The sequence below is a fragment of the Jatropha curcas genome, chromosome 8 (assembly GCF_041381405.1).
Source record: "Jatropha curcas cultivar XTBG-Jc1 chromosome 8, XTBG_Jcur_1.0, whole genome shotgun sequence".
Taxonomy (NCBI): Eukaryota; Viridiplantae; Streptophyta; class Magnoliopsida; order Malpighiales; family Euphorbiaceae; genus Jatropha; species Jatropha curcas.
The window spans coordinates 8637400-8654219 of NC_143158.1; the positions used below are offsets into that span (position 1 = coordinate 8637400).

Consider the following 16820-nt stretch of genomic DNA (forward strand, 5'->3'; position numbering starts at 1 on the left):
TTTCCCTTAATTAAATGTTCGAGCTTTATACTCGGAGCCTGATTTAGTCAAAATCCAATAAGCTTTCAAATACCAATGGTTACGATTAAAAAAAAAAAAGGAAGAAAAGTTTATTAGTATTAACTTTTTTTTTTTATGTTATCTTATATTTTCTTAAGTACCATATTTAATTATTTTTCATAGAGAATTAATATTCCAGCTATTATGTTAACGAGGCAGTAAATAATTTCAAATATTCAAGCCATTATATGGTTTAATAACTAGTAATATAAAATGAAACCCGTTATTTAATAACTAGTAATATAAAATTACCAAAATGGCAAAATCTATACAACATAAATATCAAAACCCATATAAATACCCATCTATCGGGATATCAATTTAACCCGACCCGACCCAATTTTAGCTGGTTTGGGTAATGAATAAATAGGTTTGTGACGAGTTTAGATAGTATTTTTACTATCCGTATTGGGTTCAGATCAGGCAGAGTATTTTAAACGGATACCTGATCCGTTGCCATGCCTACCCATGTAATGGCTGAATCCATATAAGAAGACTGAAAATTCAAACCAAATCCATGGAGTTTCGAGCAAACCAATATCTCAACGAAAAATTTACACAAACAAAATCCATTAAAAACACCTAAATTACTCAATAAACTAACAGCTAGCACATAACTGTCTTAGATAATTAAAGGACCACCAAATCCCCTAGTTCTCTCTTTGTTTCTAAACCAAGCAATTATGCAAATATGAATTTATTCATTTCATTTTTTTTTTTTTTTTTTTTCAGTTTGGTTTGATGCTATGTGAGACTGTGTGTGTGTGTGTGTGTGTGTGTGTGTCACAAACTGCACTGATATGAAGAGTTAAAGTTCTTTAAAACTTCAAAAGTTCATCATTTTGTTTATAGAAATTTACACAACACAAGATAATAACAAGAAACTTCCCATGTCAACTAGGTCTAGCTACAGATATTGAAAATATTGCATTCCAACTAATGTCCAAGAACTGAAAGAAAGCATCAACCAATTAGTCCTAGCTACAGTTTTGAAAATATTGCAACATAAAGATTTGAAAAAAAAAAAAAAAAAAAGGCCTCACTAAGTGATTCAAATGCTGTGCACTGGCAGACAACTATCTTTTTGTGATAACAAAACACTGGTATTGAAAAACAACTCGAGACACATCCAAGATTACAAGGCATAGTGATGTTTTAATAACAAAAGGTGTAGCTAAAAGGCCTATTTACCTCCAGCCTTTGAAAAATTGTTGACCATTTGAAAGTAAAATGTATAATATATATAAAAACAATCTGTTGTGAATCTATGAGAGCAACCTACATTGTGAACACATAACCAGATGAACTGTCTACAATATAGTTAAATACCTTTTCAACTCAGCATTAAATGACAAAGATTCGAAAAACCAGCCTCTCTATAGCAAGTCTACTGATTCTTCTTTAGTGTAGAAGTTGAGGATCGACGATCTTGGTTAGAAGTTCTGATAATAAAAAGCAAAGTTTCTACAAGCATTCCACAAACTAGACCAAGAATCCCTCCAGCAGCACTCTGGATTAAATGGAAGATTGGCATCAAAGTTCAATAAAATAGGAAATGGAAGAGAAAAGTTTGAAGCAATAGGTTTATGTGCTCATGGCAAATTGATGACAAGGGAAAACAATATCCCCACAAGACAAGCAGTTTACACTTGCAATGATCAAGAAAAAACACACAAGCATATATAGAAAAGATGGCATCTTATCTTACCATTCCAAGATTGTGGCCAAACAATGCCCTAAATGTTGCATATCCCACCAAGTAGCCAGTAAACATGGTTAGAGCAACATGTAAACCTGTGAAAGTTTTCAAGGCAATAACTTCAGAACATCATAACATCATATTTAAAAATGCTTGGAATAAACCATACAGAATTCATTTCATTTGCAAATAAATTTCATTTCACGTTTGGATTAACTATAGAATTAATTGAAATATTTAACATTATTAGCTTGTACTTTAGATTGATTAGTTTAGATAGCTCGACCCTTGTTAACTTTATAGTTCAATTGCAAATTCTATCAATTTTGATGAGATTTAATTCAAGCATACAACCAATTCCGTGGAGTTAAAAATGTAGAGTTCTACATGAATTTTCATCTATAGCAAACATGAAAATATAGATTTGCACAAGATTCCAGAAAATTTTATGCAGTTTTCAACCATACCAAACAAGTTCTTAATGAGCAATGCATTCTGGAAACAGAAAATTCTAATATCATATTGCTGCAGGAACTTTAGATGTAACTTTGCAAGTTCAATGATAATTACCAAAACCAAGCTGATCCTTGTAAGAGGAGAAAGGCTCAGTCTCGTCGTTCCTTGGTGTAATATCCATAACAAGCTTCTGGTATGCATTCCTCTCTGCCAATTCCTCAAGTTTCCTCAGTCTTGCCTTTAACGCTTCACTCTATATCAATCTCAAAATAAAAGAAATATGGAAAGGCAAACAAAATAAGCATAAATTTAATACACCAACACAAAAACCCATTTTCTTAGTTGCCAGAGGGAATATCATCAAGTCAACTAAAGTTACATTAAGGATCTGCTTCTTATTAATGAATTCCACAAAATTATGTAGAATTCATTCGGAACTTCTCATTTTCACAGTTGATGTAAACAAAAATGTTCATTTCACTTCAAAATATGTAAGTCAATATAACTAAAACAATTTTTCTCAGTAAATGCATTTCACACTTCAACTCATCTATACCAAACAAGGGGTGATTTTTCAATTTGATGAATTATTTTGACTTTTCCACAAAATCATGTCTGTTTGGTCACCAAGACATGAAGGAAATTTTAAAAACCTATGTTTTTTTTTTTAACTTCATTATTGCAAATTCCAAAAAGAAAAAAAAAAAAGGCAATGAAAAACAGCTCAAGTATGCTGAGCATAAATACTACACTTAGTCCAATTGAGAGATTTTCTCATTTTTCACAATTTTCCTAAGAAACATACAGCATATATACAAGAGAAAGAGAAAGAAAATTGCAAGCCTTACCTTTTCTCTAGGTTTAGGACTAGTAAAGAGGAATTCAGATCCTGAGAAGAGGCTGGCCAAATCAGGTCGGTTGGAAGGCTGGCATGCTATCCATAAGCTACGTAGAGACTTGTAGTGTATATTATTTTGAGTGAGGAGAGTGGAAGCAAGGGCTCGAAGGTTCTGAGAAAGGTGTGGTTGTTTGGAAGCTGAAAGGAGAAAGGAACGAATGGGTTCAGTGGTCGATATAATCAATCCAGGTGTGTTTTGAGGCTCAGTTGTGGTGCTCATTGTTTGAGAAGGAATCATATATAGTTTCAATCTAGTACATTGGTGAAAGAGCAACAACCTCAACCCTGTTCACATCAAACCCAAACAAATATCACAATAATTAAAGCTTGAAAGCAGAACCTAAAAATATACAAAACAAAATCACATGAACATTTAAATTCTCAGAGAACCAAATTTGCAAACTTTGTCAACTGGACTAATAATACTTACATTTAATTTTTTTGAAAAAAAAATCCCATTTTCACAGTAATCAAATCAAAGAACAAACCACCATAGACATTCGAATTCACAAAACAAAATTACAGAAACAATCATCAAAGCTTTCTTCTTTTTCTTTTACTGCACCAGAATCAAACAAACATAATATCCTCAATTAGGTTTTCCTTAGTCCGATTCATTAGATTCCCGTCATTGGGATCAAATGCTGAGGCAGTGACTGGGTGCTTGCAAGTGTATGAAAACGAGAATGGGAAAAGAAATTGGGATTTCCAAACCAAAACAAAAAAGAGTTAAAGAGGTACTCACCGATTTGTAGCTTTTGCTGTAGTTTCTAGTGAATTACATTTTTATGGTTAGAGATCAAGGATGAAGACAGAATGCTGAGAACGAAGGAAAGACATAACGAATAGGCGGAAGAGAGAGAATGAATCGAATTATTTTTTCACTAATGTGCATTTTGAAGAGCATATTTTTTTTTTTCAATTTATTTGATATATTTAGTTCTTATCACTAGTTGTCAAAAAAAATTTTTGAGAAGAAATCAAAACTGAAAATTTTATTAGGAGAAAACAGAAAATTGATATAATTGAGAATAATTTTTTTTAGAATAAATTAAAACTGAAAATTTTACTAGGAGAAAACAGTATTTTGATAAAGAATGGCGAAATACATAAATTCATTTCTGAATTTTACAACTTTAATCATATGTCATCCTGAATTTTATCAATGACCTATCAATATCATGCATTTGAATTTATAAATTTTAGTAACATTGCACTCCTTTCCACAATAACAGCAATAGTTTTAAGAATTTTAGCTTTTATTCACAAAATATCAATTTGATATTTTGCAAACATGATGTTTGAAATAATAATTTTCATGACTTTCAACTATTTAATAAATGTTTAATTAATCTAATTTTGCAAATTGAAGTGTTCAATAAAATGATTTTATGAATTGAAGTGTTTAATAGGTGCAATTTTATGAATTGAAGTGTTTAATGAATCAAAGTAAAAATTGAGGACAATATAAAGTTAAAGTAACAAAGTTCGTGTATTGAGTCAATATAGAATACAAATCGATAAGTTTCTATAATTTTGCATAAAAGTCTAAATAATAAACTTCTCATATAAAAAAAAAAAAAAAAAATACAATCTTAATTTGAAGTATTCGATCTAGTTGACAATTGATAGAGCATAATATATGTACCATAGGCAGTTTTTTAATTATCTTGTGACATCAACAGCTGTTTTGGGGGAAATTTGAGCTACATTTTAAGCGCTTAAAAAGGAATTTGAAATTTGAGAAAATTTTGGCAATGTTTCAAATTTAAAGGGAAATTTAGAGGATTATAAAAGTGGGGCATTGTTCAATTGAGGGTGCAAAATTAACCACTTTTGGAGCCTAGTTTTTTAGTGCTTGCAAAAGGTCTCCTGAACTTCTATTTATATATGACCATATGTAAGTAAAGAAGAACCCATCAAGAGAAAAAACTTTTATTTGCAGACATTATAGAATAGGGCACTTTAAAAATAAATGAAAATTCTCTAAGCATCATGGATGCAACATTTCGATTATACTTCAACTACTTTCCTAATAGTTCGCCCACAAACAAATTTAAGAAATGCCTACACCTGATGAACTTGAATTAGATTTTAATGCTTCACCTACTGAAGTTGACTCAAACATTGTGAATGAAGCGACAACTGAGCTGTTGTGTAGTATCCAATTACAACCACGTTTAGTGAATGTGCTCATTTTCTTCATTCTTTTTGCACACAATTTTACAATCGTCTACTTACGTCACTTTTTGTATTAGACGCATATAATTAAATTTATAGCCTTAATCTGAATTCTCGCGCATATGTCGCTTTTGTCTACATTGTTTATGTCACTTTTGATGTTGCACTTTCACTGCTAGGAATGGAAATAGGGAGGGTATCCTTAAAATTTGTACTACCCACACTCAAACCCACTTAAATATTTTGATACCATACCCATTCCAAACCTGTTTAAAATTCCTTTTTAATATCTATACCCACATCCATTTAAAACATTAAACATTAATACCCGCACCCATTCCACACCCATTTAACTTATTCCCAAAGCCACTTTAAATAGGTTAGGTGAGTAGAATGTCCACGACTGTCCACTCAGCTTATATGTGCAATAACTCACTAAGTCCATTATAGTTGATGTCGGTCAAGCCTTGGAAGATGGAGATGAAAATAAAGGGTGAGACTACTAACTCCACGACAAAACACAAACAAGTCACATCCAATCACATAATCTCACATCATTCACAGAGTGCATAATATAAGACATCCCCTTATTTTTCAATATATAAAATATACATTCAATGCAACTTGTGGCATACACGCTTATATGGCATCTCCATATGTATGCATGTTTCGCATAGATATCATATTCTTCATGTATGCATGAATGTAAAATGCATGTGTTGCGAATTATCTAACTTTTTTCACAGTTCATTATTGTCCTTAATAGGACTATCTTTATTAATGCTTCATTTCAGCTTTTGTCTTGTCATTCTGCTATTGTAAGCATTTAGAAGGGAAATTCTAAGTATGAATTCTAATTCGAGAAATTCAATTCTCATTCATTTGCTAATTACGGTCACTATAGCAACTTACCTTAACTTATCAAACTATATAATTACAATTCTTTTATTTATTTATTTATTCTAATTGATAACTTTAATAAAGCTTGTGGTTCTTTGGTAATTAATGATTTATAATAATAATAATACTACTACTACTACTACTAATAATAATAATGATAAAAGTAATACTAATAATATTAATAGTCATTTCCCATTAATGATATAACTAACCTAGTTCTTTAATAAGTGTTTTGCCGAAAATCCGATAGCATCTTCCCAAAGCCCTATAATACGGACTATCCGCCAATTCAAGTTTCACAAGTCCCAGCCCATCCATCAAGCAATTCCTCAATCTAAGCCCTTCTTTCGATATCACAATATATATATAGCGTTCAATACTCATGTCATTTCAGGCTTACCAATAACATATCACTAGCTAATAACAAAAACTTATCATTTAATCCAATTTATTTAACTTTATCACGGCCACCATTTATATGCTTTTAACTAAAGTTCAATCAAATGTTTAAAATTCGTTTAATTGTTCAATATTTACACTTGCAAATAATGAATATAACGTTGCAAAATATTAGATCCCAATTTATTAGTTCAATACCAAATTTAGGAATAGGAAATTTAAATTTAAACTTGAAATTTGACAATTGGAGGCCTTGCGACTCACCGATTCAAAATTGGATTGCAAGCTTATGATCTACGGCAAAGAAAAGAAAATTCTGTCTCTAATGACCTCGCTAGACCGCCGCACAGTGGACGGGAAATCGGCTTCAGCGGAGCTGTACGAAATTTACACCAGACCAATCCTTTTAGTGAGGGGATTTCATATCTTTGATCAATTTAACCATATGAGCTATCATTACACTGTATATGATGAATCCCTAAAATTTTTAAGACCCACTTTCAAATTTCACAAAACCGTCTATAAAACTTGAAATTAACTTGAGAAAAGTAATCTAGGAGGTGTTTTGGAGTTAGTATTCTCTCACCTATGGTCTTGATTCTTGCCGGAAGCGAGGAAGGTCGCCGTAATCAATGGCTAAACGTTTCTGTCTCTCTTTAGATTCAGGTTGGGATCAAAGCTGTGGCCGTGCATGGCGTCGATCGCTTCCCGGAGCTGGCCGAAAGTTGATCGGTGAAGGAGAGGCTGGAAGCCTCTGTCGGACGATGTGAAGGAGAGAAGGGAGAGGAGAAGAAAGCCTCGCTTTCTCTCTCCTGAATACCTTTCATACTTCGGTTTGGTTTGAATCGACCTTGGTTTGGTTCAGTTCAAATCTTTTTAAGCCCAGTTTTTTTGTTTTTTATTATCGCGGGTCTTGCTTTTTTTTTTTTTTTTTTTTGTTTGTTTGTTTGAAAGGGAGGGATAGGGAGGGGTAGGGATGGCAACGGGTCGGTACCCGCGTAAAATGCACTGTCCGGATCCAAATTTGATTATAAATTAAGTATCCAAATCGGTTCCAAATTTGTTTGAAAATTCATATTTACTATTTAAATCTATCCCAAATTTGATTATAATTACCCGTTTAAAAACTCATTTAGCATTAAAAATATATTTTTTTAATTTTTTAAAATAAAAATAACTAAAAATTATAAAATTTTTTATTTTGACTTAATAAAGAATATAATATAAATATTAAATGATTATAGCATTAATTATAATTAAAAAAAGTGTGTATATATAATTCTTCATTTAAAAAATAATAATTTTAAATATTTTTGAATATTTATTAAACGGGTAACGGGTAGGGGTAATCATGTCCTTGAACCGAATCCGCGACGAGTAGTAAAATTACTACCTGAATCTGTTTCAAACCCATTTATTTACTACTCGAACCTGCTAAAATTAGATCGAATCGAATCGGTTTAAATTGCCATCCCTGAAAGGGGTCTTGTTTAAATGGTTCTCGATCCATTTGAATTCTTTAATGCTATAATATTATTCAATAACTAGTTATGAATTCGCATTTCGCGCGCAAGTATTTATATAACGTTTAAGTTGTTCTTTTGTGACATTTTTTTGTAACTTTTATATTGAAATTCAAGCATAAAAGTGATTCGAATAAATAATTTTAATATGAAAATAATTTTCTTCTATTTTTAATGAGTTTATATTGTTAAAACCAATTATATAGTAAAATTAAACATAAACACACAAACTTTCATCAAATACTAATATAAATACTTTTATTAATTAGTATTAGTTATCTTACTACCATCCTTTACTTTGAATTGTTTAGAAAATATATCGTCTGCTATGAAATTAGTGGATATCCTACATGGGTTAGAAGTTTATATTCCTAATCATTAGAACTCTATCTTCCTTTATCAAGTTCCACTCTTGTACCTATATATATTTGTGGTTCTCATAAATAATAATAATAACACTCTCGTATTTCTTCTTATTTTCTCTTTATTTCTCTCTTTAGTTTCATATTATTTTATAACACGTTATCAGCACGATTTTGTTTTACCACTTCGATTGCAAACATGAGTAACAAGTTCCACTCAATTGACGTTCAACATTTCATAAAAACATGAGTAACATCCTCCTCATCATTGCAAAAAGCATACCTCTTATTAATGCAGACCCCTCTATCAAAGATCTTAACTCTAGTAAGAAGGATAACTTTCAATGCTCTCTAAGAAATTGCTTTCATCTTACGGGGAATGTTTAAATTTCAAATCCTATGCCAAATATTCCCATTCTCTTTTTTATCCCCCTCTTCCAAGGATATTAAGGTAATATATAGCAAGATTTAATAATATAAGTCCCTTTTTTCTTATAATTCCTCATTATAATTATATTGTCCCTATTACTAACGCTTATAGGAATATTAAGGATGGCTTGAATATCTCTCGTACTAAAAGGCCCCACAATTTTAGTAAAATCCCAACTTCTGCAGTCCCTAGACATAAGGGCATAAACTCTCATGGTACCATCAATTAAATTTGGATCCTCCACAATAAAGGACTCATCTTTAAGGATCCAAGGGCCCTGTTTTAAAATATGTCTGGAAAACAAAATACTCTTCCAAGTAAAACTAGGATTGTGTCCTAAGGACACTAAAAAATTCCCCTCTGAAAAATATTTAGCTTTGAGGATATTATGAAGAAGAGTATTGGGTTGAGCGAGAAGTTTCCACCTTGTTTACCTAGCATAGCTATATTAAAACAGTTCAAGTCTCTAAAACCCATCCCTCCATCTTTTTTGCTATGACACATTTGATCCTAAGAAAATCAATGAATACCACTTCTATCACCACCTTTCTTGCCCCACCAATAAGAGTTCACGATTTTCTGAAATTCATCACAAGTAGACTTGCGAATGAGAAAAACACTCATATAGAAGGACGGTAAAGCCTGAGCTATGGACTTTAGTAAAATATCCCTACCCGCCCTAGACAAGGTCCTATTGTTACAACAATTAATTCTATTCCAATGCTTATCTTTAAGTAATTGAAAATCTACTTTTATTCTGACCTACTAAAGAAGGTAAACCTAGATATTTACCCCCACTCAATGGATTAAAACCCCCAGGGTATTAGACACAGACATATTATCAACACTAAACATGTAAGGACTAAACAGAATACCCGATTTTTGGAAATTAATCGCCTACCCCGAAGTCTCCTCAAACACACTTAAAATCTCTTTTACTTTTTTACTCTCTCTAGGCGTAATCATCAACAAAAAAGTAAGTTTGAAACTCTAGGACACCTACGACTAGCCCTATTCCCATAGATCAAGCCCTTAGCCTTAGCCTGCCTAAATAACAAAGAAAGCCCCTCAGCATAAATAATAAAAAGATAGGGGGACAAAGGATCCCATTGCCTCAGGCCCCTCTTAGGGATAATAAGCCAAATAACCTCCCTATTGCATAAGACAAAATATTTGACACTAGTAATGCACATTATCATCCAGGCAACCCACTTATCACTAAAACCTAGGCCAATTAACATATGTTTCAAAAAGTCCCAATTAACCTGGTCATAAGCTTTGCTAATGTCTATCTTAAGAGCAGCCATGCCCGATTTCCCATCAATTTTACATTTCATGTTATGAATAATCTCAAAAGCCACAAGGATATTATCTTGGATTAACCTCCAAGAACAAAAATAGACTGACTCTTAGAAATAATATTAGGTAAAATCTTCTTAAACCTATTAGCAAGAACCTTGGAGATAATCTTATAAAGCACATTGCACAAATATATAGGCCTATAGTCTTTCACAGTTTCAAGATTATTATTCTTAGGAATTAAAACTAAAAGAGCATCAGTAAGCGTCTAAGGAAAAAGTACCTGAGCAAGCCATTTGTTGCACCTTGCAATAATATCATTGTCAATAATGTGCCAATATTTCTAATAGAACATTGGGTTTAAACTACCTGGCCTTGGTGATTTATTAGGGTGCATTTGGAAAATAGCCTCCTTAAACTCAGCCGATAAGAAAGGAAAGCATAACATATTATTATTGTCCTTAGAAACCTTAGGGGAAACCAATCTGGTGATCCGATGGGGGTCTGAAGAGCTACATGCAAATAAAGCATTAAAATAATTTTTTATATTTTTTTTATACCATCTTTATCTTCAATCCAGACTTTGAAGTCATCCAATAACCTATAAATCTTATTTGTCCACCTCCTCCCCTTAATAAAAATGTGAAAAAATTTTGAATTCTTGTCTTTGCTTTGTAGCCAAAAGGCTTTGGCTTGGTGACGAAGTCGCATGTCTTCCTGCTCTAAAATAATATTCCATTCCTTACAAAGTTTATGCAACTTCAAATTAGAAAGCAAGTCATAATTGTTTTTTTCTCAAGTACCTTATGCACATTCCGCTTCTTCCTGCGAAATTCTTTATTCCTGTTTTTTGACCAAATATCAATCTCCTCCCTATAAGCGTTCTTTTATCCATAATAGGAGCAAAAGTGTTAATAGTCTAGCCCCTCCTCACTACCGATTCCAGCTCCTCATCTAATATCTATGAATTATCAAATCTAAAAAGAGGTTGCACCCCTGTACGAGAAGAAATAGTTGTATCAACCATAATTGGCTTGTAGTCATAAATGGGAGCCACAAGCATGTTATGGAAACAAACTGGGATGAGAGAAACCCATTCATTATTGGCCAAACTTTCGTCGAACTTCTCCTAGATTGTTACAACATTATCCCGCCTCTACTCCCAAGTGAAAAAAGGACTAATCGAAGGAACTTCTAGCAACTCATAGTCCCTAACTGCCTCTCTAAAACCATTAATCAGGAAAATAGGATAAGGATTACCCCCTTTTTCTTCCATGGAGAGCAAATCATTAAAGTCTCTTAGACACAACCAAGGGAGGTCGAATGTAGCTGCTATGGCTCTTAACAAGTTCCATAAAGACTGCCATCTCTGTCTTTCTGGAAAGCCATAAAAGCAATAATATGCACTCTATGGCCATTAATATCCAAGGTACAATTAATAAAATTATTTGAGTATCTCACCACATTCACATTACAAGAGTTCTTCCATAAGAGGGACAGACCTCCCTCCCCTCCTATTCTATCCATCGAAAAGCAAGAATTAAAACCAATAAAACTACACTCTTTCTTTTCATGAATAAGAGTCTCACTAAGAAAAATCATGTCAAGCTTTTAACTCAAGGAGATATCCTTAAGAGCGTGAACTATACAATGGTTGCCAATCTCTCAATAGTTCCATCTAATGATTTACCTGACTGCTGGCTATCCTGCTTAGCAGGATCAGCCGATTTCTGGTGTGTTTATGTACTTCCTACTAAATCCTTTGTGAGGGAAACAACTAAAGATTGGTGTAACTTATTTCTGGGACATTTTTTTGCTTCTTCATTTTTCTCTAAAGCTTCATCTTCCAATGGGCCTAAACATTCATTATTCAGGCCCGGTTGATATTGGTCCAAATCTATAAGCCCATAATTTCTTCTATTAAAACTCTCCTTACTGTTGGTACCTAAAAAAGAATTCCATAACTATTGTTGTTTGAGTTGAGGAAAGTTTACCATAACCAGGTCCTTGGATCCCGCCTATAATCCTGTTGTAGAGGCACTCGAATCTTCCCATAACCAGGTACTCATCCATTGACCCCCCTTCTTGCTGGAACCCTTAGCTGATCATCCCATTCAAAGGTTAACTCCTCTTTTTACCAGTACAACCTTTGCTCATAGAAATTGTCGGTGTGACCGAGCTTACAACATAAAAAACAAAAAGTCGATATTCGCTCATACCAAAATTGAACGTATAGGACCTCCCCGTTAGCCACCACTAACTTCTTTCTCCTCCTTAATGGTTGATGGATATTTATTTGGACCCTTATCCGTATAAACTTGAGTAAACTAAGGTCACATTCTTTGAATCATATTCAAGAAATTTTCCCACAAAATTTCGAAGGAGTGTAGCAATATTCTCAGACATATATCCCTTTGGCAAGTCATGAACTTCCACCAAAAAATTGACATAAAGTAAGGGTACAGTTAAGGGGTCTTCACCTTTGTCAAGTTGATGCCAAATTAGAAGGTGTCGTGTTAAGTGCCATGGTGATCCTGTTATAACTCTTTCAATATCAAGCTCATTGTAAAACCTGAAGAGGAAGCATTTAGCTTCAAGACATAATATCCTAATGCCTCCTAATGGATGTCAAAGATCAACGAACACGTTCTGCATAGTGTTAAAATTGATAGAGTTCATTGTTAAAAGCATGCCCACTAAGTAGAATTCATAGGACGTTTCTGCCAGATCTTTTATGGGTTCAATGTTAAACCCTTCATCTTTTGCCTTCATGATAGACAAGGAAGCCATACCATGCTCCATGAAAGCCAAGAGCCGATAAAACCAGTAAGAAATTAAGGACAGATCAAGGTTATTGAAAGAAAAGCGAAGAGAACAATGCAATTAGGGCATATGAAAAGCAGTCAGAGAGAAAAAGAAAAAAAGGTTATGTAGTTAGTTCCTAAGGATTGCAACTGTTCATGTCTTTCTCTTTAGTTGGACTATAATGTTAGGAATCAACTCTGATACCAGTTGTTGGGCATCAGCTCCGATACTAGTTCTTGGGAAAAAATTACGCAAAATCCCCGATAAGTCAGATGAGAGAGCAAAAGAAAACAACAACACACACAATTTGATAACGGAGTTCGGCCAATCTTGCCTACGTCTCCGGACTGCTACAGATCTTTTATAGGAGAAAAATAAATAAAGTGTTTACATACACTCACAACCCTCTATCCAAGAATACTCGAAAAATTAAGCTTAATTTTTCTTCTTGAATAATCTCTCTATTTTTCTCTCTCACAATTGCTCTCACTATCTCTATTTTGGTATGTTTAAATGAACTTCGTCTGCCTCCTTTTATAGGCAGTTCAGTGAATGAGTCGTGTATAACTCATTCACATCTTCACACTTTGTCAAAAAGAAATTGCCAACTTTTGCCAACTTTTCTTCTTTTTCAAATAACACGTTTTCCTCTTCTTTTTTTTTTCTTTTGCACATGTGGGTCCCATTTAAGTGGGCACACCACAACCAACTTTGACAATCTCCCACTTGAAGACTGATTTCAATCTGTCTTCACACATCAATCATGCAACAATCTTCTCTGGTATGTTATTCGAGCAGGCCAACTGAAGTCGAGCACAACTTCAGTTTTTCAGTGGTCACCACCTTTGTTAACATGTCAGTTGGATTCTTGTTTCCTTGAATCTTCTCTAACTTTAGCACATCATTCTCAGGTAGAGACCTGATGAAATGATATCGAAGACCAATGTGTTTTGTTCTAGAATGGAATGCTGAATTCTTTTCCAAATGTATTGCACTCTGACTATCACTATACAAAACATTCTTTTTCTACATGAATCCCAACTCTGTTAACAAGCCTTGAAGCCATATCATCTCTTTGTTGGCTTCTGTCACTGCGACATACTCAGCTTCTGTGGTGGATAAAGCTACAATCTTTTGTACCTGTGACATCCAACAAACAGCTGTAGTACCAACAGTGAAAACATAACATGTGGTGCTTCTTTGGTGATCAATGTCACCTCCATAGTCCGCATCTACATAACCTTGTACTTTTAGTTCTCCTTTACCAAAGTACAAACACTTCTCAGTAGTGCCTCGTAGATACTTCAAAATCCACTTTACAGCTTCCCAATGAGCTTTCCCTGGATTTGACATATACCTGCTAACAACTCCCACTGCATGGCCAATATCTGGTCTTGTACAGACCATCGCATACATCAAACTTCCTATGGCTGAAGCATAAGGAATTTTGGCCATGTCTTTTCTTTCTTCTTCCGTTTGAGGGGACTGGTCCTTGGATAGGCGAAAATGGCTAGCCAAGGGTGCGCTGACTGGCTTAGCTTCATTCATATTGAATCTTTGCAATACACGATTGATGTACTCCGCTTGAGATAACTGCAACACCTATTTTTGCTTATCTCTCGTGATTTGCATTCCAAGAATCTTTTTCGCTGGACCCAAGTCCTTCATGTCAAATTCTTTTGACAATTGCTTCTTCAAGTTTTTGATTTCATTTATATCTGGTCCTGCTACTAACATATCATCGACATAAAGTGACAGAATGATATAATTAGTCTTCAACCTTTTGAAGTAGCAACAGTGGTCGGCATTGCACCTCTGGAAACCTTCTCAATGCATGAAGCCGTCAAATTTTCTGTACCACTGTCTTGGGACTTACTTCAAGCCATACAAGCTCTTCTTGAGTTTGCACACCATATTCTCTTTTCCTTTTTCTGAGAATCCTTCCGGCTGGTACATGTATATCTCCTTATCCAAATCTCCATGAAGAAACGATGTCTTTACGTCCAACTGCTCAAGGTAGAGCCCTTCACTAGCAACAATACTCAACACAGACCTGATAGTATTGAGTTTTACAACTGGTGAAAATATTTTGGTGTAGTCAACTCCTTCCTTTTGCTGGAACCCTTTGACTACCAGTCGAGCTTTGTATCTCTTGGAACCATCATGTTCCTCTTTCACTCGATACACCCATTTATTGTGAAGTGCCTTCTTTCCCATGGGTAACTCAACTAGTTCCCATGTTTGATTGGAGATTAAAGACTTCATTTCGTCTTTCATGGCAAGCTCCCACTTGCTGGCATCTGCCGTTTGACATGCTTCCTCAAAGCATTCAGGTTCTCCTCCATTCATTCGACAGACTTTCTGAGATATCATCCACCTCTGTAAACACTGACCCACTCAGCTCTGATTCGCTGGCCACTGGACTTTTTGAGATATCGTCCACATCTACAAACATTGACCCACTCTGCTCTGAGTAGCTGGCCACTAGACTTTCTGAGATATCGTCCACCTCTGCAAACATTGGCCCATTCTGCTCTGAGTCACTGGCCACTGGACTTTCTGAGATATCGTCCACCTCTCAAACACTGGCCCACTTTGCTCTGAGTCGCTGGCCACTGGACTTTCTGAGATATCGTCCACCTCTGCAAACACTGGCCCACTCTGCTCTGAGTCACTGGCCACTCTAGAAACACTGGCCCACTCTGCTTTGAGTCGCTGGCCACTGGACTTCCTGAGATATTGTCTACCTCTGCAAACACTGGCCCACTCTGCTTTGAGTTGCTGGCCACTGGACTTTCTGAGATATTGTCCACCTTTGCAAACATTGGCCCACTCTGCTCTGAGTCGCTGGCCACTGGACTTTCTGAGATATTGTCCACCTCTGCAAACACTGGCCCACTCTGCTCTGAGTCGCTGGCCACTGGACTTTCTGAGATATTGTCCACCTCTGCAAACACTGGCCCACTCTGCTCTGAGTCGCTGGCCACTGGACTTTTTGAGATATTGTCCACCTCTGCAAACACTGGCCCACTCTGCTCTGAGTCGCTGGCCACTCTGCAAACACTGGCCCACTCTGCTTTAAGTCGTTGGCCACTGGACTTCCTGAGATATTGTCCACCTCTGCAAACACTGGCCCACTCTGCTCTGAGTTGCTGGCCACTGGACTTTCTCAGATATCGTCTACCTCTGCAAACACTGGCCCACTCTGTTTTGAGTCGCTGGCCACTGTGTTATGTCCATCGTCTAGTCTTTTCTTTTGTTGTGTTGAAGGCGGCATTACGGGAGAGCATTTAAACGAATAACCCCGAGTGCTTGTCTGTCTAGAAGATTCCAATCTTCTTCCTTCATAGCCTCTGGCTTCATTCTGGAGAGAGGTTTGAAAAAAACCTTTATGATACAGATAATCCTCTATCTGCACCATCGAATTTTTCAATTTTCAACTTTTCTTCATCTGCGGCCATTACTCCCACTCGAGTCTGACTCCATGAATAGTATCAGTATACATAAATAGTAGTCGTACACGTAAATAGTAACCGTACATATAAATAGTACTATGCGTGAAATAATGCTGGGCTTACTTGAAACGGGCTCAGTAATAGTAACGCCAATAATAATGTTCATCACCAACTTTGAGTTACTATTTTACTATTCATCACTAAGTCGATTTTGCAACAACTTTCCGAGCGGACAGCACCAATAGACTCGTCGTAATTTTCTCGTCGTCGTGGTATATTTATTTTCAAAGTATATCCACGGATCCGGTACCGCTATCTGATCGGCTGGACCTACCGAAACCTTCGGCTTTGAT

At 35.1% G+C, this 16820-nt stretch overlaps 1 protein-coding gene across 2 annotated transcripts; it reads right to left on the reverse strand.

Moving 5' to 3' along the window:
- Positions 1-1259: 1259 nt before the first annotated feature.
- LOC105631058 (ER-based factor for assembly of V-ATPase) lies at positions 1260-7323 on the reverse strand. 2 transcript variants are annotated; one of them, XM_012213050.4, is made up of 6 exons: positions 7180-7323; positions 6858-6969; positions 3064-3398; positions 2330-2468; positions 1769-1854; positions 1260-1570 (listed from the first exon to the last, which is right to left on the reverse strand). In XM_012213050.4, the coding sequence occupies exons 3-6, from the start codon at positions 3349-3351 to the stop codon at positions 1448-1450; spliced, it is 636 nt and encodes a 211-aa protein (XP_012068440.1). In that variant the 5' UTR covers positions 3352-3398; positions 6858-6969; positions 7180-7323; the 3' UTR covers positions 1260-1447. The 2 variants fall into 2 exon arrangements, with proteins under 2 accessions (XP_012068440.1, XP_012068441.1); XM_012213051.4 differs by lacking the exon at positions 6858-6969 and having other exon boundaries at positions 7180-7318.
- Between the last annotated feature and the right edge of the window lie 9497 nt (positions 7324-16820).